General features: G+C 46.1%; 3 protein-coding genes across 3 annotated transcripts in view; 1 reads left to right on the forward strand and 2 right to left on the reverse strand.

Annotated features, from left to right (window-relative positions):
• Window positions 1-477: 477 nt before the first annotated feature.
• cnot11 (CCR4-NOT transcription complex, subunit 11) lies at window positions 478-4933 on the reverse strand. Its single transcript, XM_023831783.2, has 7 exons — window positions 4198-4933; window positions 3696-3860; window positions 3110-3262; window positions 2573-2775; window positions 1655-1857; window positions 1228-1324; window positions 478-832 (listed from the first exon to the last, which is right to left on the reverse strand). The coding sequence occupies exons 1-7, from the start codon at window positions 4514-4516 to the stop codon at window positions 635-637; spliced, it is 1338 nt and encodes a 445-aa protein (XP_023687551.1). The 5' UTR covers window positions 4517-4933; the 3' UTR covers window positions 478-634.
• A 69-nt stretch (window positions 4934-5002) lies between these two features.
• Window positions 5003-8256, forward strand: rpl31 (ribosomal protein L31). Its single transcript, XM_023831787.2, has 5 exons — window positions 5003-5140; window positions 5666-5772; window positions 6767-6892; window positions 7752-7864; window positions 8183-8256. The coding sequence occupies exons 2-5, from the start codon at window positions 5666-5668 to the stop codon at window positions 8212-8214; spliced, it is 378 nt and encodes a 125-aa protein (XP_023687555.1). The 5' UTR covers window positions 5003-5140; the 3' UTR covers window positions 8215-8256.
• A 1201-nt stretch (window positions 8257-9457) lies between these two features.
• The window catches only part of LOC111854135 (TBC1 domain family member 8), a 29498-nt gene continuing 19072 nt past the window's right edge, over window positions 9458-19883 (reverse strand). Inside the window, exons 14-20 of the mRNA XM_023831779.2 lie at window positions 18866-18964; window positions 18384-18452; window positions 16859-17105; window positions 16550-16615; window positions 16323-16409; window positions 15737-15831; window positions 9458-10956 (exon numbers count right to left, since the gene is read on the reverse strand). Of these exons, the coding sequence (XP_023687547.2) occupies window positions 10636-10956; window positions 15737-15831; window positions 16323-16409; window positions 16550-16615; window positions 16859-17105; window positions 18384-18452; window positions 18866-18964 (984 nt within the window). The 3' untranslated portion in view covers window positions 9458-10635. The remainder of the gene's footprint in view (window positions 10957-15736; window positions 15832-16322; window positions 16410-16549; window positions 16616-16858; window positions 17106-18383; window positions 18453-18865; window positions 18965-19883) is intronic.

A 19883-nucleotide genomic window follows, 5' to 3' on the forward strand; every position in this document is an offset into this window, starting at 1 on the left:
TATGACTGAGGACCTGGTATCTGGCTTGGGCTAATTTTGTTTGTTAAACAAAAGTTTAGTTTTTGCACTGTACAGAATGAACTGTGTGGGTTAATAAATTTGTGCGAACATCTGCAGAAAACTAGTAGGAACTGTGAAAGTAACCTTTTCCCTTATGCCCAAGCTGTAAACAATGCTTAAGTATTGCTAGTTAAGTGCTGCTGTATTAGCCTGTGTGGTCACTGTGTGTGCGCCGCAGTAAGCCAGCACATGGTTTGAAGTCAGTCAATTCCGGCAAAATCTAGCAGCACTGGGTTTTTAAACTAATATCGGATTTAGGAGTAAAAGGTTGCTGGTCATCTGGGCTGGGGAGATGCTGCTGTTACCAGTAGAAAGCAGAACTGGTAAGACGCTGAGTAAATACATATGAAATCTGAAATGACACAATGCCATACAGACTAAAAGACCACACTACAGTAATGTGAAGAAAACTCCATGCAGGCTTTGTAAAATTTTAATCAACAAAACAATGCATAACCGAAGTAATCCTAAACGAGCTGATTACTCCAGTAAACAGGAAAAAATGGAGAATAATTTGGGGGTGGGGGCAGGTCCGGTACCCCACTGGGTACAAAATCATTCAACTGAGGTGAAGTTACTTGGCGGATTTGGGCTCTGTGGGATTCTCGCCCGTATCCAGTGTCTTAAGTAGGCGGAAAAGGCCGGCGGCCTCCCGGATGCGGCTGAACTCTATGCAGAAGGCCTGCACCTCGATGAACAGGTCCTGCACGTTGATGATCTTGTTTCGGATCAGCGACTGAAGGAAGACGCACACCAGCCTGACGAGGCGATTCTACGGCCAGGAACAGGATGGCAACAAGGAGATCATTGAGCTCATCTTTGAACACTGGTTCTCTTTTAAGACATCAACTATATTAACCAGAAATGATCGGTTCAAAATCGCATCACTTACTGGGGAGAAAACTGTTCTGACTTAAAGCGCCTATGAAGACTTTTTTTTAACGTGTCTTGTTTTTCCAATTACTGTTAGATACTACAAATGCATTACAGAGGACCATCCTGGCCTCCTGTTGAGGGAGTGTGAAAGATTCACAGAGCAACAAATTTCTCCCCCCAAAAGGCTATTCAGGTTTGTTAAGCCTTACCAGCAGAGTAGGACCTGAGCTGGCAGCACTGCGCAAGACCCTGACTGGTGTGTCCATGGACACAGGTCTCCGTAGGACCTACCTGCATGTATTTGTCTTTGATCTGCTCGCAGGTAGAGATACAGTTGGAAATGTACAAGTGAATGAACTCTGGCGGAAGGTCAACTGCTGTTGTCAACCTGTGTTCATCGAGGGATGAAAACATAACGTTAGCATATTGCTTTTGCAGTTACTGATTTCAGCATCTTTCCTTTATTTCTCATGACAGCCGTTAATTATTTAAAGCAGTGTTTCCCAACCTGGTACTCGTAGACCCTCAGACAGTCCACATTTTTGATCCCTCCCAGCTCCCTGCCAGACAGTCAACAGGCAGCAAAAACATGGACTGTCTGGTTGGGAAACACTGGTTTAAAACATCTGCATGCTACAATTTGCACATTGGTCATTTCCACGGACTGGCAGTGGCCATGGACCTGTCACAGCACAGGTGAAGGTGCAGTAGTGGTTACCTGTTGACCACCTCCATGGAATGCAGGGACATGTCCATGTTGACCAGCACTGAAAAGTACTCTGTGATCTGACTGGACTGCATCAGCTTCAGCAGCATTTCTATGGCAACCAGAGGGTTATTCTCCACCAAGTCGGGCAGCTTGGCTGGTGACAGCCCAATGTGATACACCAGTTTAGGGTCCTTCTCTAGCTCACCCAGAAGCTGTGAACGAGACAAAGAATTTTTTAACATAAGGGACAGTCGGTTTTCTTCCCTCTGACCCACTCTGGCTCTGACCCACTGTTTCGTCACAGAAAATCAGAACTCTGTACTTTAAAGCAGGCTATTCAAAAAAACGATACAAGTTTGTTTTTCGTCATCAGTGTATTTTGTGTCTGATGACAAGCCATTGATTTTTGGGTAGATTTTAAAGCATAGGTTTTAATTCAGTTTAGCACTGTGACGTATTGACTAAAACGAAAGTTATATTACTATAGAACTGGAATGTAAAGCACTGTACCAAGATGTAATATAGACTGCATACTTTAAACGTAAAACATTTTAAGTTGTATCGTTATAAAGATCTGGTAAATATTTGTGCAGCATTTATAAATGTGAGCTTGGCCCAGCTATGTCAGGTTAATCTGAACATTACCTGCTAAATGACAGGTAAAATTAGAGGGGTCCCATTTAGCCTAGTTTGGCTACTATAATTAAGCCAAATTAGCCAGTCTAGTAACACAGACCAGACGCAGAGAAGCCTGTCTGGATTTCTGAAAAACTATCCTGGTATATTGGTCAGGGGAGAATGAAACATTTTGTATAAATGATGTAGTAACAGATTACCACACACTCAGTAAAGTGCCTCAGGATGACACTGCTGTGAAAGACACTATATAAAAAAAAAAACTGAACTGAATGCACGGCAGCCCCTCACCTGAGACTGCTGCTGCGCAGACAGTGGGCTCTTAAAGGCCTTTGACATGATGCGCTTGACCTCCACGCCGGTGCTGTTCCTCACGCACATGGAGCGATCCCACTGCACGCTGTGGTCCGGCTCTGATGGGCTCAACCACACCAGCTCATCCTCACAGACGTGCAGCGGGGGTGGCGGACGGATGAACTCTGGCCGGAAGTGGCCTAGATGGACACGTCAATGACACACGCCATAATGGGATTGCAAGTGGACAGCAAGCAAGCTGGGACAAAAAGGCTGAATAAAAGGCCCATGCAACAGAAAGACAAAATCTGACATATGACAGACCACATTTGCTGGGATTCTTTCCCCTGAACCCTTCTCTGCATAAGGACATTATGGCTTCTTATATCTCTTACCACTGCCCTACTACATTGGCACAGTTATCTTTTGTTTAAGTTTTTACTACAAAGTTCAGCTGTTCATGAAGTTACTTGTCTTTGGTACCCGTGTGCATAATTAAAACAGGAAGAAATCCTGGATTCTGGGATAACTCACTTTCCAAAGGTGGGCGTGGACCCGTGACCAGGGCCTCCGTAATCTGATTGGCCACAGAGCTGTCAAACCCGGAATTGGAGGAGTCTGGGTCAGGGTCATTCAAGACGCTAGGGAAGCTGGCCTTGCTCTGTGTGGGCAGCTCAGACTGACGCTCTGCAGGTGGGAGGAAAACAGGCCATGATCCCCTGAAGAGGAGCCCGCATACTCAGTGGTACTAACCAGGTGGTGTTCCTAAAATCCCAAGGATGATGTAGACTTGTGTTTCCCAAAACCAGTCCTTGGGGACCCCTAGATAGTCTACAGAAACGTGGCCCGTCTGGGGGTTCCCCGAAGACCGGTTTGGGAAACACTATTGTACACCACTCTTGACACTTAAGCAGTCAAACATTAAATTTATGTGATAAATCCAAACATAACTAAGGTAAGATGTACCATTTTTAAAGAAAACAGGAAGTAATTCATTGACTGCAAAGTACAGCATTCAAGTGTACATTGCTGAACTCATAAATGCATGTCGTTCCTGATGCCGGGTGTGAAAGTACGTGTGGAGAAGATGTACTGCTCTGAGACAGCACCAGTGAGCTACCTGCCAGGGCCAGCTGAAGCCCACTGATATCTATGGACTGGGGCGAGCTGCCCACATCCATGCAGGACACCTGTCGAGGTGTCTTCTTGAACAATTCTTTGGGTGGCGCCAGCATCAGCTGAGAGAGGAAGTACTTCTCTGGCAGGGTGATGGGTGGGAGGAATCCTGCAAATGGCAAAGGAGTCCAAACATTTGGCTAAAACTTAAGCATTGCTTTGTACTGGCATGATCCTTTTCTGAAACTGAAGGCACACATTACAGAATAATTTCCCATTTCCAAGTGACTTGTAACCTCTTCACCCAATTGACACCTTAAACGATACATGCTTTAAGGAACTGTAAAACTAAACGAGGCATAGCTTAACTTAGCAGTAAACATTACCAAAATTGCAAATTGCAGGAAGTTTTATGGCAAGATTGTGACCCCCTTACTCTTAACTCAACTCACCAGATATATACCATATAAAATGTTACGGCTTTAAGTCGGCCTCGATATGCTTACCACAGAGCGGCTTCTCCTGCTCCTCTCCGACAGGTGATGGGTTTAAAAGGTGAGCAAAGACCGCGGCGAAGGGGTTGGCCGCCAGCGGCTCGGTGCGGTACATTTCCCACAGGAGGTAAAGGGCCGTGAGGCGCTGCGGGGAGCTGGGCAGGAGGTCGGGCTGCTGCAGCAGCATCACCAACACGGAGCCCACCCGAAAGTGCTCCGCTTTCCCGAAGAAGTGGTGGAAGGCGTTGGACAGACTTTCGAATGTGTTGGTGCAGGCTTCTTCGGAGATGATTCCCAATAAATTGGAGAGCTCCTTCGGGGCCAAAGTCATTGTGTTTCCGTTTGCTGGTATACCTGGCTTACAAGTTCAAATGTAATGTCTTTGGCAGCCGATTTCTTCTTTCACAATGAGCGGTTCATCGCTTAGCCATCCCAGCTTGAAACCGATCAACTCGTTGCTTGCGAATCCGTCCCACCATTAGTTTTATGTCGTAAAGTAAAACAAATTTGATTAAGGGAGCACTTGACAATAAAATAAATGATGGAAGCGATTTTAAGTGTCTTCTTACTACAAAAGAGACTTCAATACATGCGTATCACAATATTACTATAAAGCTATCTGTCAAAACAACGAAGACAGTCCAGTTCATCTTCACACCTTCCAAACCTCTTACTGACTATTACGACACATCATTCGCTTTACGATCGACGAGTGCCTGACGGGAAATGTGGTTTTACTTTTTTCCTACAAAACATTTAGTTGATGACGAAACAGATTAATTGTGAATTCAATATCTTTCATGCTGCAACTAACAGTGCTAAATGAAACATACGATGTAATTATTTGTTATTTATTTCACTGTAATGGCCGGGGAACCCGGAAATAAAAGTTTTCATTGGGTTTAGCTTACCCAGAATTCCAAAGTACTTCCTTTCCGACATTTGCCTTGGCAAAGTAAGTATGTTTGAAGTATGTCTTCTGAAAGAATCCAAATTCATCCTTGCTTACTGTAGTTGCAATATCACACGTTGAACGCATATAAACATAAGACTATTTTTGACGATATAAGCAATGTTTATTTGAGAGTTTAGATTGTAAATTGTGGATGATACATACGGTCTGATTTGGTGCTACCTTGAACACGGAGTCAGCGGTGTGAAGAGGTCCGGGTGAATAGCTGCGTGTGTGATATTGCTAGTAAGATTTTGCAGTAGTGCATAGGTTGCATAAATCGTTTTGTTTTAGTTATTTGCTTTGTTTGGACATTGTAGTAACGTAGACGTTAGCTGTCCGTGTGGCGGTAGCCGGGTATAGTCTAGTTAAATCCATTTCTGTGGTTTTATAATGACGATATAATTTACCTGAGCTACATATATTTGTACTAAAAAGGAACGCAGTCTTCCATGTTGAAAGTTTGTCGGGGTTGACAAAGCTTTGGTAAATGCGTTTGCTCTGAAATGCAGTGTTTCTTTCTCTTAGATGGCTCCAATTAAGAAAGGCGGCGAGAAAAAGAAGGGACGCTCGGCTATCAACGAAGTGGTGACCAGGGAATACACGATCAACATCCACAAGCGCATCCATGGCATGTAAGTGCGACTCCCGGCCGGCGCCGGCCTGCTCCGCCGTCAGAGGGCGTCCCTGGCAACCTGACGCACTGCGTGTGCCGCCAGTGATTCACTGGAGTACACTGGAGAATGATGTTTAACGTGCTAAATCCTTTGAAAAGATTTCTATTTTGGGGAAGACATATAAAATTTACAAGATGTCAGTGCTTGAGAGAAGATATGGAGATATTTGGCACGTGTTTATACTTAATGTCCTGTTGGAAATCAATGGGATCATCAAAGCTGGGCATAAGGCCACTTAAAATTAATAAATTGTTTTACATGATTCAAACTTCTAAAATATTGATGAGTAGGGGATTTTATATTTTTAGCGAAAAGACGAACGGCAACAGAGATATACTAAAACTAGAAAAGTTCTCAAACAGCTCGCGAAAGGTAATATATATTACTCGGTATATTGATGCCCTGCCAAGATTTTAATACCGTGGGCCCACACACAATCTGACAAACGATAAAAACCATTGTCCGAGAAGCGTCAAATTGAAAAATCCGAGGCTGACATTCAAGATTTTTCACCCACAGTTTTTGAGGTGAAAAAAAACGGATTTTTTGAAAATTATAAAACATAAAAAAAATCGAGGCGGCACCAAAAAATTGAGGCGGGCGGCCATGTAAAACAATTTATTAATTTTAAGTGGCCTAATATGGAATATGGCTGCAATTAAACAGGGACCTAAACAGATTCATCATTTTGCTCAGAGCTTTTCTGCTGGAAGTCCTGCCTTTCATGTGTTAACCATTTTACATGATGCAATTGTCTCTCCTCAGATAAATGAATGTAGTTGTTTTAGACACCAGCAGAAATGGTACCATTAGCTTTAAGTTGCAGCTCAATTAAGTTGTAATGGTAAACTCATCATGAATTTTCAATGTTAATATGAGTACTGACTGTGTACATGTGACTGTCAGAAATGGTGGCGTGCAGAACTGGATGACCTCTGCTTTGTTCTTCCAGCGGTTTCAAGAGGCGGGCGCCACGTGCCATTAAGGAGATCCGCAAGTTTGCCATGAAGGAAATGGGAACCCCCGACGTCCGCATCGATACGCGCCTCAACAAGGCCGTGTGGACCAAAGGCGTGAGGTACAGGCCTAGCTGCACTCCTGCTCTCAGCATTTAAATGTCTCGGGGAGCTTGTTAGATGTCACATTAGGAGCACAGCCCATATGTTTTTTTGTGCAGCGTAAGGGAGCCGTAAACATGGATTTGGACTGTTTACATTTTATTAAGCAGACACTTGTTCAAAGTGATGTATAAATGAAGCAAACAACACAAATATACCTGTGTTAAGGAGCCGACTAGACAGAAGTACAGCTAGGCTGAGCTTCCAATGAATGCCCAGAAACAAGTGTAAGTAATATTAGAACAGGAGGTATGTAACATCTTCCAAACAAAGCAAGTATCCAATATTCCGTCAGCAGAAAATATTAAGAGCATTCAGGGAATGTGGAATGTTATAGGCTAGCAGAGGTGTTCCTGGAACCGATGGGTCATAAGGTGTTTGCGCAAACTTTTCACTTCGTAGAACCAAGTTCCCATAATTATGCAGTTTAGTGAGCTGGGAAAGGTACGCATGCTTTCTGGGCAGCTTGTGGATTATGCGATGTGTGCACCATCAGCCTGCGCCTAATGTTTATAATCACTAGCTCTGCACCACCGGGAGCATCTTGCTGTTGGCCTCTGGTTGGCTTTGTTTTGTGTCATCTGGTCTCCTGAATGCTTATCCCACAGTAGGTGCTGCTGCATTTGGACAAGTGAGTGACAACAGGTCACTCAGCTCTTCAGTATATCATCAGCTCACAGCACTCAGTTTATCCAGTCATACAAGCTGAATGTTGGAAGGGTTTTGTGTTACTTTCTCCCATAGATCGCTTTAGTCTTTCCGTGCTCAGTCCCAAGACAAGTTACTTAATGGCATTTGTGTGTGTGTGTGTGTGTGTAGGAACGTGCCGTACCGCATACGCGTTCGACTGTCCAGAAAGCGCAATGAAGATGAGGATTCTCCCAACAAGCTGTACACCCTCGTCACGTATGTCCCTGTCACAACATTCAAAGGTAAGCTCACAAGGACAATCTTCTGAACATCCAGTGATTCTCTGGTGCTTCTGATAAGTACATGTAAAGTGCCCCCTTTTTGCCTGTTTTTGTGAAATTGTCTTTTTGCCAACTGAGAATATAGTTACTTAAATTGCAGGCCTGTCTCTTTGGAACTGATGCAGCTTCTTATGAGTTACATTTCTTCTAAAATCTGTTGTAGCAACATAGATCTGAAACCCATTCTTCAGTGCATGTATTAGAATGTTTCTGCTATATTACCTTAGCAGTCCTGCTTTACTGTGTATAACTAATGACATATAAATGTTTTTTTTTCAGGCATGCAGACAGTCAATGTTGATGAGAATTAGAATGTTTCCCAGATGCTGGTAAAATAAATGGATGAAAAACCATTGGTTTGTTTTTGTATTCTTTCAGCAACTATTTTTAAACTCACAAAACACTACATTAGTGTTTCCAGGTTCCATAGGGAAAAGCATGTGACTGAGTTCAGTTGTACATGGTTTACCACTGTGGTGATGCCGGTAATTAGATGGATCTCAAAGCCACATTCATTTGTAGAATTCCCTTTTACAGAATTTGTACACATGGGTCTACTTTTAGGGAGAGTCTAACAATGTCTTGATTGTTGGGGCTAAAGTATTGTCAGCTGTGGGCTAGAAGATGTCACCCACCTTTTTGGGCAGTTTTAATACAGTGGTCTTCCTTATTATGCTGTGTTCCATTTGAATCTGGAAGTTGGGAATTTCAACTGGAATGTCCCCTGAAGTTAGAATTCCAACTCAAAGAATTCAAGATGGCTGCAGCCATCATCGACAGAAATGGCAGCTTTAGTTATATATTGTTTATTAGTATTTGCGTCTTGTTTGTAGCTCATTAAATTGATCTTGCACATAGTACTGTCCAACCGCTATCTACAGACATGTTGCTATTAAGTGCATGCTCAAAATGTGTGTTAACTGGTTTTAACTAACAATGAACCTGGCTAAACCAGGGGCCTGTTTCAGAAAGCAGGATTTCTTGCTGAGCCAGATAACTTGCCAGATTTAAGGTAATCTAAATGAAAGTGAACAATGATAAATGCCATTTATGCTGGAGTACCTTAAATCCAACAAGTTATCCAGCTAAGCCAAGAAGTACTGTTTTTTGAGACAGGTCCCTGGTATTGCCAAATGGCTTTCCGATTTGCTGTACTGGAACTCTTAACTTGAGTGTGTCTGGATGCCCGGCTCCAACTTCCAAGGTAAACGGAACACAGCACAATCCCCTCATTTTACAGCTACCTCTGAGGATAGGAGGAAGTTGCCCATGTCTGGTATAGACTAGAGCTGCAACGAGTGTAAAGGGAATTACCTAAACAACCTGTGATCCTCAGTTATTACCTCCAGCACTATCAGGAACACCCCATATGTTCCTAAGTCACACCAAAAAGCTGTTTAACAGCAATGAAGTCTACCCAGACATATCCACTCTCACATTTACGAACACTGGCTTTCTGGCAAGCTGGGGTTCTGGGTGTTTCAGTCCACTTAAAGATTTTTTTAGAGTGTATACAGATTGTTTTAAACCACAGCCAACACGCCTCGGGCAGTGTCAGGTTTAGAACACTTTAATAACCAGTTCAAACCAGCACATTGCCGGACTGTCTGAGGTCATGTGGCAGCCGCAGAGAGCACAGCTGCTGTGGTGCCCACACATCCACCCGTGATATGCTTGATAGATCAGCCTGCATGAAGCCTGAATGCAAACACCACCAGCAAGTCACAATGCAACACAGTCATTGACACATTGTGCTACATTTAATACATTCCAATAACACCAATGACTCCCCAGTTCTGTAAAATTAGGAATCTGATACTGGGGGTTCCCACATTGTGTTACGAAATATAAAAATCATATTGCTTTGGGGAAAAAAAGAATTAATTTATATGATTGCTTAAGCAAATCAATTCTTGGAACATTACTTGAACATGTAAACTCTTACAAACATAAGCTTCCAGAATCCTCAACCTCAGTCACTTATTCCACAAAAATGGTTTTTAATGAGACCCAGGTCACGGCCCCTTCAAGCCAGGACAATAGTACATCATAACTCATTCCTTAAGAAGGTAACCATGGCTACTGGACTGATTACAAAACACAGAAACCCTGTGTTGTAGCACTTCAATACCTGCTACATTAAAAAGCAAACTGCAGGGAAACAAGTTACACCACCCAAAGCTTTATGTTCAGTCCTGTCCTGGTGTAGGGGCTCAATGGCTCTGGAGGCTTTTATGTAACTTTGGGACTTGAACCAGCAATGTCCCTACAATTAATAACTTCCTGGTGTATCAGAGAGACCAAAATAAACAATTTGACTCATTCACAGTTTTATGTAGGTCACCAAAAATGACAAAGTATTTTTAACTGAAATTATAAAATAATTAAAATGATCCCACATACTATAGAGGTGTCGTGGTGCTTTGTGACAGAAGCAGTGAAAGCCTACAGATGTTACAAGGTGCATATTCCTCTTGAATCAGTTGAGCTCTCTTGTCTTTGAGCTCCACTTCATAAGCATAGGATTTTGATCCCTGAAGAAAATGTTTGTGCTCTTATAATCAGCATAAGGAAAAATCTGGTTCCAGTGAATAGCTCCCATCTGGACGAATATGGTCAATCAGAAGTCAAACCTGTGCCAAACTGCAGAGGAACTACAGGGAAGAACTGGATGGTTTTGGCCAAAGATAGCTTGCTCAATGAGCCCCCTGCTGGTCTGTCACAGAACCTCCTCATTCCAGGTGCTGCTTTGCCCTGGCATTACTGATCTTGGCCCCAAGATCTACAGACTTGTCAAAGAAGTTGACCAGGGCCTGCTCAGTAAGAAGGGAAGCCAGGATTTGGGCAAAGCTGACAGTCCACTCACTACTGGAGTCTGTGAGGGGCTGATCCTGCACCCCGTCGTTGCCGTCTGAGCTTTGGCTCCTGTGACCCGCTTCCCCGATCCGCAGCACCAGGCTGGTAACCGTGGCAATGGCCTGAAAGAGTTCGTTCTCCTGGGGGTCTCCATGAAACATGCTGTAGAACGTCTTGCAGAATTGGATGAACTCCCACTGCGAACACAGGGTGGCAGAGAGTACATTACATTACACTACATTGTACTGCTTTACCATTAATTTAGAAGTGTTTCCCAATCTGGCCCTCGTGGACCCTCATTCGGTCCATGTTTTTGCTCCCTCCGAGCTTCCTACAAGACAGTCAACATTTTTGCTCCCAGCTCTCTACCAAGGAGGGAGCAAAGACGTGGACTGTCTGTGGGTCCCCAAGGAACAGAATGGGAACCATTGATCTAGAGCACTGGTTCTCAGCCCTAGCAACAGGGTACAGCATTCCAGCCCCTCCAAGAGCAAATTTTCAAATTATCATTCTAATGAACCGAGACCTCACTGGCGTGTGAAACTGAAAGCTGTATAACAAGAAAACGCATATGAGAACAACTGCTGCTGTAAACAGCAATTCCTGTAGCTGCGAGTATATGCAGTACAAGACAGGGACACAACACGGTGATGCTGGCGATCACACAACATGAACGCTCCTGGTCCTAGCTAGTAGTGATGGCCAAATGAAGTTTCATGAACCGTTTGCTCTCTAGGTTGTGCTCTCTGTTCATAAAAGGGCTCAAAGCATGCCAAACATTCATCCATCCATTAACTGCCGCTTGTCCGGGGTTCGGGTCACGGGGGTAGTAGCTTCAGGAGAGATACCCAGACTTCCCTCTCCCCCAGCTACCTCTTCCAGCTCTTCGGGGAGGATGCCGAGGCGTTCCTTGGCCAGTCAAGAGATATAATCCCTCCATCATGTCCTGGGTCTGCCCGGGGGCCTCCTCCCTGTAGGACATGCACGGAAAACCTCTCCGGGTAGCCGCCCAGGAGGCATCCGCACCAGATGACCAAACGACCTCAACTGGCTCCTTTCAACGTGGAGAAGCAGTGGTTCTACTCTGTGACTCTCCCGGAAATCCAAACTTCTCACCCTATCCCTAAGGGAGAGCCCAGACACCCTGCGGAGAAACCTCATTTCGGCCACCTGTATTCGCGATCTCATTCTTTCGGTCATTACCCATAGCTCATGACCATAGGTGAGGGTAGGGACGAAGATGGACCAATAGATCGAGAGCTTTGCTGTCCGGCTCAGTTCTTTCTTAGCCACGATGAACCGGTTAAGCACCTGCAAAACTGTAGAAGCCGCTCCGATTCATCTGTCCAGCTCCCGATCTCGCCTACCATCACTCGTGAACAAGATCCCGAGATACTTGAACTCCTCCACTTAAGGCAGTACCTCTTCCCTGACCTGGAGAGGGCAATCCACCCGTTTCCGGCTAAGAACCATGGTCTCGGACTTGGAGGTGCTAATCCTCATCCCAGCCACTTCGCACTCGGCTGCAAACTACCCCAGAGCACACTGGAGATCCCCAGCAGATGAAGCCAACAGGACGACATCGTTCGCAAAAAGCAGCGAACAAACTGTGTGTACAAACTGGACACCCTCAACACCCAGGCTGCACCTAGAAATCCTGTCCATAAATATTATAAACAGGACCGATGACAAATGGCAGCCCTGGCGGAGCCCATCCCGCACTGGGAACACGTCCGACTTATTACCGGCAATGCAGACCAAGCTTCTGCTCCATTCATACAGGGACAAAATCGCCCACAACAGTGGACCCCGGACCCCATACTCCCGAAGCACCCCCCACAGCACCTCGGGGAACCCGGTCATAAGCCTTTTCCAAATCCACAAAACACATGTAGACTGGATAGGCAAACTCCCAGGCCCCCTCCAGTACCCTTGCAAGGGTATAAAGCTGGTCCAGTGTTCCACGGCCAGGACAAAAGCCGCATTGTTCCTCCTGAATTTGAGATTCGACTATCGATCTCACCCTCCTCTCCAGTACCTCGGAATAGACTTTCCCAGGAAGGCTGAGAAGTGTGATCCCCCTGTAGTTGGAACACACCCTCCGGTCCCCCTTCTTAAATAAGGGGACCACCACCCCGGTCTGCCAATCCAGCGGCACTGTCCCTGACCTCCACGCGCTGTTGAGAAGGCGTGTCAGCCATGACAGCCGCACAACATCCAGAGCCTTTAGGTACTCCGGGTGGATCTCGTTCACCCCCGGGGCCCGGCCACCACATAGTCCTTTAACCACCCTGGCCACCTCAGCCCCAGTGATGGGCAAGCCCCCCCCAGCACCCTCAGGCTCTGTGCCCTCAGATGTCTCAAAGGCAGTGCGCGTAGATGTATCTGAGGCAGGGTTGAGGAGGTCCTCAAAGTATTCCTTCCACCTCTGGGTGATGTCCCCAGGTGAGGTCAACAGCATCCCCTCCGCACTATAAATAGTAGGAACCAGGAGCTGCTTCCCCTCCTGATATTCTGGATGGTTTGGCAGAACCTTTTTGAGGCCGACCGAAAGTCACTTTCCATGGCCTCACCAAACTCCTCCCACGCCCGGGTTTTTGCTTCTGTGACCGCCCGAGCCGCATTCCGCCTGGTCTGCCGGTACCCATCCAGAGACCCCCGGGCTAATAATTCCCGGTAGGCCTCCTTCTTCAGCTTGACAGCCTCCCTCACCTCTGAGGTCCACCATCGGATACGAGGGTTACCGCCACGACTGGCACTGACCACCCTGCAGCCACAGCTCCGTACGGCCGCTTCCACAATGGAGGTCAAGAACAGTGTCCATTCAGACTCAATGTCCCCAACCTCCCCCGGTATGCAGTTGGAATTCTGCCGGAGGTGCGAGTTAAAGGTCCGGCGAACAGGAGCCTCTGCCAGACGTTCCGAGCAAGACCCTCACTATGCGGTTGGGGCCTACCAGGTCTGACTGGCTTCCTCCCCCGCCACCTGAGCCAACTCACCACCAGGTGGTGATCAGTTGACAGAAGGTCGCAGATCAGATGATACGATTATGAAATCAATCATCGACCTGTAGCCCCGGGCATGTTCGTACCATGTCCACTTATGGACACCCTTATGCTCAAACATGGTGTTCGTTACGGACAAACCATGCATTGCACAAAAGTCCAATAACAGAACACCACTCGGGTTCAGATCAGGAAGGCCGTTCCTTCCAATCACCCCCCTCCAGGCCACACTGTCATTGCCCACATGAGCATTGAAGTCCCCCAGCAAAACGATGGAATCCCCTCATGGTGCGCTAACCAGCATACCACTAAGGGAATCCAAGAAGGCCAGGTACTCTGAACTGTCATTCGGCACATAAGCGCAGATGACAGTCAGAGACCTATCCCCGACCCGAAGGCGCAGGGAGACAGCCCTCTCGTTCACCGGGGTAAACTCCGTTGTTAATGCACCGAACTGTGGGGCCACCAATAGCCCCACCGCAGCCCAGCGTCGCTCACCCACCGCAACTCCAGAAGAAAAGAGCATCCAGCCCCTCTCCAGGAGACTGGTTCCAGAACCCACGCTATGCGTTGAGGTGAGCCCGACTATATCTAGTCGATATATCTCTCAACCTCATGCACAAGCTCAGGCTCCTTCCCCACGAGAGAGGTGACATTCCATGTCCCGAAAGCCAGTTTTGTCAGCCGGGGATCGGACCGCCAGGGCCTCCCTTGGCCGCCACCCGATCCACAATGCACCGAACCCCTGACATTCCCCTTGCGGGTGGTGGGCCCACCTGAGGACAGTCACGGGCCACACGGGCCACACGGGCCAAGCCCCAGTCACCAGGCGCTCGCCAACAGGCCCTTCCCCCAGGCCTGGCTCCAGGGTGGGGCCCCGGTGACCCTAGTCCGGGCGAGGGAAACGAGACCTTGGTAGAGTTCTTTGTCATAGGGTTCTTTCGGATTGCTCTTTGTCTGGCCCCTCCCCCGGGACCTTTTTGCCTTGGGAAACCCTACCAGTGACTACTGCCCCCGACAACAAAGCCCCTAGGGTCACTGAGGCACGCAAACCCCTCCACCACGATAAGGTGACAATCCTCAACACAAACCAAGAACACCATCTAGTGGGGTGAAAAAATACAGCAAATGGTTCATGAAGCTTCATTTGGCCATCACCAAACCGGTATTAGTACCAGCCAGGTTTACCTAATAAAAACTGTCTACGGACTGCATATGAAAATACAAAATAGTTAGCACTCATCGTTGTTTTATTGCTTTGCTATACTGATTTCTTGTCTTGTTCTTGATGTGGAAACTGACAGAAAAGAGACCAGCAGCCTCCAGCAATGCGATCAAGGAAAAGCAAGGTACTGATCTCCCATATTCACTCTGAGCCTAATAGGACATATAAGCAATATAACAATATGATAATACCCACAATACTTCATAACACAAGATTGTGTATTTCACTAATTGGTTCCATAAATCAGTCTTTTTTTTAGGTATAAAGTTCTAGCTCTCGTACTGCACTCCTCCTTATGAGCTGAACTGCTTGAGAGGTCATCTTTGACTGTCTCGCTCTTCCTGCCACAGATGTTCAAGTGGAAACACTGGTCTGGCCACTACAGCACACTGTATTTGTATTTGTGCTCTAGCCCAGTATTCAGCCCAGACAGTCCACACTCTACAAGAGGGAAGAAAGGATCACCATATTCATATACTGAACACAGGCCACGATCTCCCGATGAGCCTGCACATGCAGTGGCATTAACCAGGTCATGCTCCTAGATTTCCAGTGATGATGTAGAGTAGTGCTTCCCAATCCAGCCCTCGGGGAAATGTGGACTGTATGGCAGGGAGCAAAAATGTGGACCATCTGGTGGTCCCCGAGGACCGGGCTGGAACACACTGCTGTAGGCTGTGCTGATACACCAGTTCGGATTGTCATGCAAACCGCAGTGGCTGAGCACCACAGCTCCAGTAAGCTGACCTGCTTCATCAGCGGCAGCGGCTCGTCCACATCCTTCTCCTTCTCCAGGTCCCTAAGCATTTTCTTCAGCTGCTCTTGAGTGTCTCCCATCTCCCCTGCAGACAGAAAGTGAGACACAAAGCTGAGCTTTACTGAAACGGGCATGAGTGCAAACCTAACATTACACTCATGTTAAAGTCAAGTAAACCATGTGCATTGCAGTCTATCACTGGCAGAGAGGCCTGAATGACAGCCAGGTCACAACCTCTAGCTGAGACGCATCATTCTGTGTACCCTTACACTGGCTAATTTCATGTTGCAGCGAGCTGACTGAACAAGGGTTCGTGGTTATATCATGTTTTAAATAACTTGCCCCGGCCCCACAACTTCCTTTCCATTGTAATGGTACTGATAGCTGCTCTCTTGTACAAAACCACCAAACAAGGCTCTAAGTCACAACTACAGTTACACAACTGTAGCCACTTTGAGTAGCATGTGCATGTTTTCACCTGTGGGGATGCTTTGGGGGAAATTTATATATATATATAGTATGTGTGTGTGTCTGAGTGTCAGAGAGAGAAAGTGAGAGAGAGAGATGGGGCTTTACCATTGGGAAGATTGACATACAGAGGCCTGGTGGTGGACAGCAAGGGGCTCTTTAAGGGGGACGTGACGTCTTCATTCTCACATAGGGCTAAGCACAAAGCATGGCCAGAAAAAGGAAGTCTTTAAATATAATACATTATGAAACATCAACCTACACTGAAGCTCCCCAACTGGTTATAATGCCCAAGCACAGAGCATGATGGGAAGGAGTCCTCCACACAAACTCACCTGGGGGAATGTGCAGGCAATACAGGTATCTGATCTTCTCATTGAGCTCTTCACAGTACATTTGGTCTGCAAAGGCGTGAGGTCATTGCATTACTACATTCATATTCACATTTAATTCCATTACAGAAACCAAACGCATCACCATGTTTAGTGCAATGTTTCCCATCCCGGTCCTCAGGGTCCCACAGATTGGCCACATTTTTGCTCCCTCCCAGCTCCCTTCCAGACAGTCCACGTTCTTGAGTCCCTCAGGACCGGACTTGGAAACACCAGTATAGTGAATGACTTTAGCTGTTCCTTGGCGCGTACCCAGCCACCGGGCAAACTCCCTGAAGTTGATGTAGAGGTCCTGGTCCTGGTCGAGCAGGGCGAAGGCGCGGCGGGCCACGGTGGCAGTGTGTGCTCCGCATGGCCAAGGGGTCAACAGCTGGTAGAGGCGCTGGAACTGCGGCCAGTCCAGGCGGTACTGCTCTGCATACGCCTGCGAGGGATCGTGGTGCCCCAGTGCGTCGTAGGCCTCATCAGCACCCCAGTACAGGGTGATAAAGTGTTCCCCCTAGGGGAAAGGGCACATGGAGCACATGGATACATAGTGTACATACTTAGTGGCTGCATCCCATTTGCCTCACCAGGTACACACTTACACATTACCACACTTGGCGGGAACATTCACGTGCTTAGCGAAAGTATCCAAGTATGTCCCATCTCAGAAATAAACCAAGTGCAGTGCACTTATTGCACACTGTATCTGCATTTCAGCAAATACTGCAGGGAAACAGTCTTTGACTAAGTATATAGACCACAATGCACTGCGTCAGTGACGACTAGTGTTTACATCAAACTCAAGGAAGTCCGTCAGCATATCAAAACCCAACATGTCTCCTAAGACGTTTCAGCTCAAGTGAGCAAAGTTGTATAACAAATGTTGACTTAGCTTAGGCTACAGTGAAGGACAACCCCAAACAGAATTAACACAAATGATAAAATAGTTGTAGGGTGTTTCGCACTGTGTGCATATTACAAACTTGTATAAAGTTTAACCACAGTGCAAATTAAAGAGCTCACACAATTCTAAGTGTGTATTCTGAGTGGATACTGTACACACTCAGCTGCTCCCAGGGTCTCTGCAGTAAAATCTCTGTACATCTTTTAAGTGGAGGGAAATTTCCAGAAAATATAAAAAGTTAAGGAGGTGTGGTCATATGGGAGGAGCGACTTTCGAATTGGCTTCCAAAGCCCAAAGAAAGACATCCATTGTTTTATCTTTGTCCAAAGCAATTTTATTACCGCACTCTAAATCTAATTTAATAGTTTGTTCCAGCTAATGTAAGATTTATTTTTCTCATGATTAATCAGAAGACATGCAGTATAGCTTTGTTTACAATGCCAGTTACAAACGCCCCATAAAATCCCGTTTTATGCTTAAAATTGCTTTCCTTCCTGTAATACTTTTGTAGGACACCAAGTTAAAGACTGAGAGAATGGTAATCAAGGTGACTAGCTTGGTTGATGGGATGAAATGACCCATTCTGGTAAGCAATTTGGACCAGAACTACACATTTAAATCACCATCATTACTGTGCATCTGTCTTATTGGATAGAAAAAAGGAAATGATTTTGATCACACTGCAGTTAAATGGTGAATAACTGTTCACGTCATCTTGTCAGTAAAACGTAAAAGCCTCAGATCTAGTTGTTGATTATTTGCACACGCATCTGATTTAAAGCGATGATACAGAAGTAGCTACGCAGCCTAGAGAGCATGTGCACAACTATCACTCAGGACAAAATGTACGCGCTCATAAAATGTCAATTCAACCCCCCCGCCCCGAACCTTGAAGAGGTCGTACGCATCACCCAGCTCCTCTGCAGAGATGGACACGTCTGGAGTCACAACCCTGAGCTGCAAGGAGAGACAGAGGACGTGAAGGAGTCAGAGGAGGAGAGAGAGAAAGGGGAGGAGATGAAGGAGGAGATGGTGGACGAGGAGGAGACCGGGGAGTAAATGGGATGAAAAGTAGACAGGAGAAGGAGGAGGAGAAGACGGAAGAGGAAATGGTGGATGAGGAGGAGAGAGAAGAAGACAGGATGGGGAAGAGACAGGGGGAGGAGGAAGAGACAGAGGATGAGGAGGAGACAGAGGTCAGCAGAATGTGGGGGTGAAGCTGGATGCTGTTATACCGCCACATGACATATTTACTAAAAGTCGTTTACTCAAACTGGGACCAAAACAATTAACTTAAATTCTTATTTACAGTTACAGGTGCTACAGTAGATGTGTGTGCGTGCGACTGTGTGCGTGTGTGATGCACTCACTGCGTTCTCTTTGGCAGTGTCCTCATGCACCTGCAGCACCTGGATCCTGTGCCTGCATCTCAGCTGCTGCACCTGCCGCACCGTCAGATCTCCAAATTTCTGCAGAGAGACACTGGGCTTGAGGCTCAGGCCTGAACAGGCGGCCAGCTCCCCAGCAGGGAGACGTATTGCCCTCCACATTCTCTATGACATTTGCATGGGCTGGTAGGAGCTAATCTTACACAATAAACACCCTGACAGTGTGGCTCGGTGGGGAGCATGGTGACGCCCCCCCCCCAAGGTTGTGGTTTTGATTGCCTTCCTGAGTCTTCCTGGGAACTCCGCATTCCTCCAAAAGTCTAAATATAATGTTTATTGAATATGGTGGCCCTTCAGTGTGTATCACTAATTTGCAGGATAGTAAGGGCAATTGATATAGTAAATGAGTTTAATCATTATTTTTCACAGGTGTTCACATTAGAGAACATGAGTAACTTACCACAATTTAGTACGAATACAGCGTCATCTATGACCAATATATGTATAACTGAGGCTGATGTGGTACTAAGCCTAGCTAAACTCAAAATAAATAAATCGCAGGGCATCTTACCTACAGTTTTAAGAGAGATGAGGGATATTATTAGCCAACCTTTAATTTTAATATTCCAGAAATCGTTATCTGTGGGTGCGGTACCTTCAGATTGGAAGCATGCTAATATAACTCCCATATTCAAAAAAGGGGATAGAAGTAATCCAGCAAACTATAGGCCAATCAGTTTAACTAGCATTACTGGAAAAATAATAATCCAAGTGAAAATGGTAGATTACCTGGATGCAAATAACATTCTGAGGGATAGCCAACATGGATTTAGGAGAGGTAGATCCTGTTTAATGAATCTACTTGAGTTCTTTGAGGAAGCTACAAGTGAAATTGATCACAAAAAGGCCTACGATGTGATCTACTTAGATTTACACATATTTTTGACGCAATTAACGCGCCCCGCCCCCCTATAGACATGTAACGTTACACTTTGTAGAA

The sequence above is a fragment of the Paramormyrops kingsleyae genome, chromosome 16 (genome assembly GCF_048594095.1).
Source record: "Paramormyrops kingsleyae isolate MSU_618 chromosome 16, PKINGS_0.4, whole genome shotgun sequence".
NCBI lineage: Eukaryota > Metazoa > Chordata > Actinopteri > Osteoglossiformes > Mormyridae > Paramormyrops > Paramormyrops kingsleyae.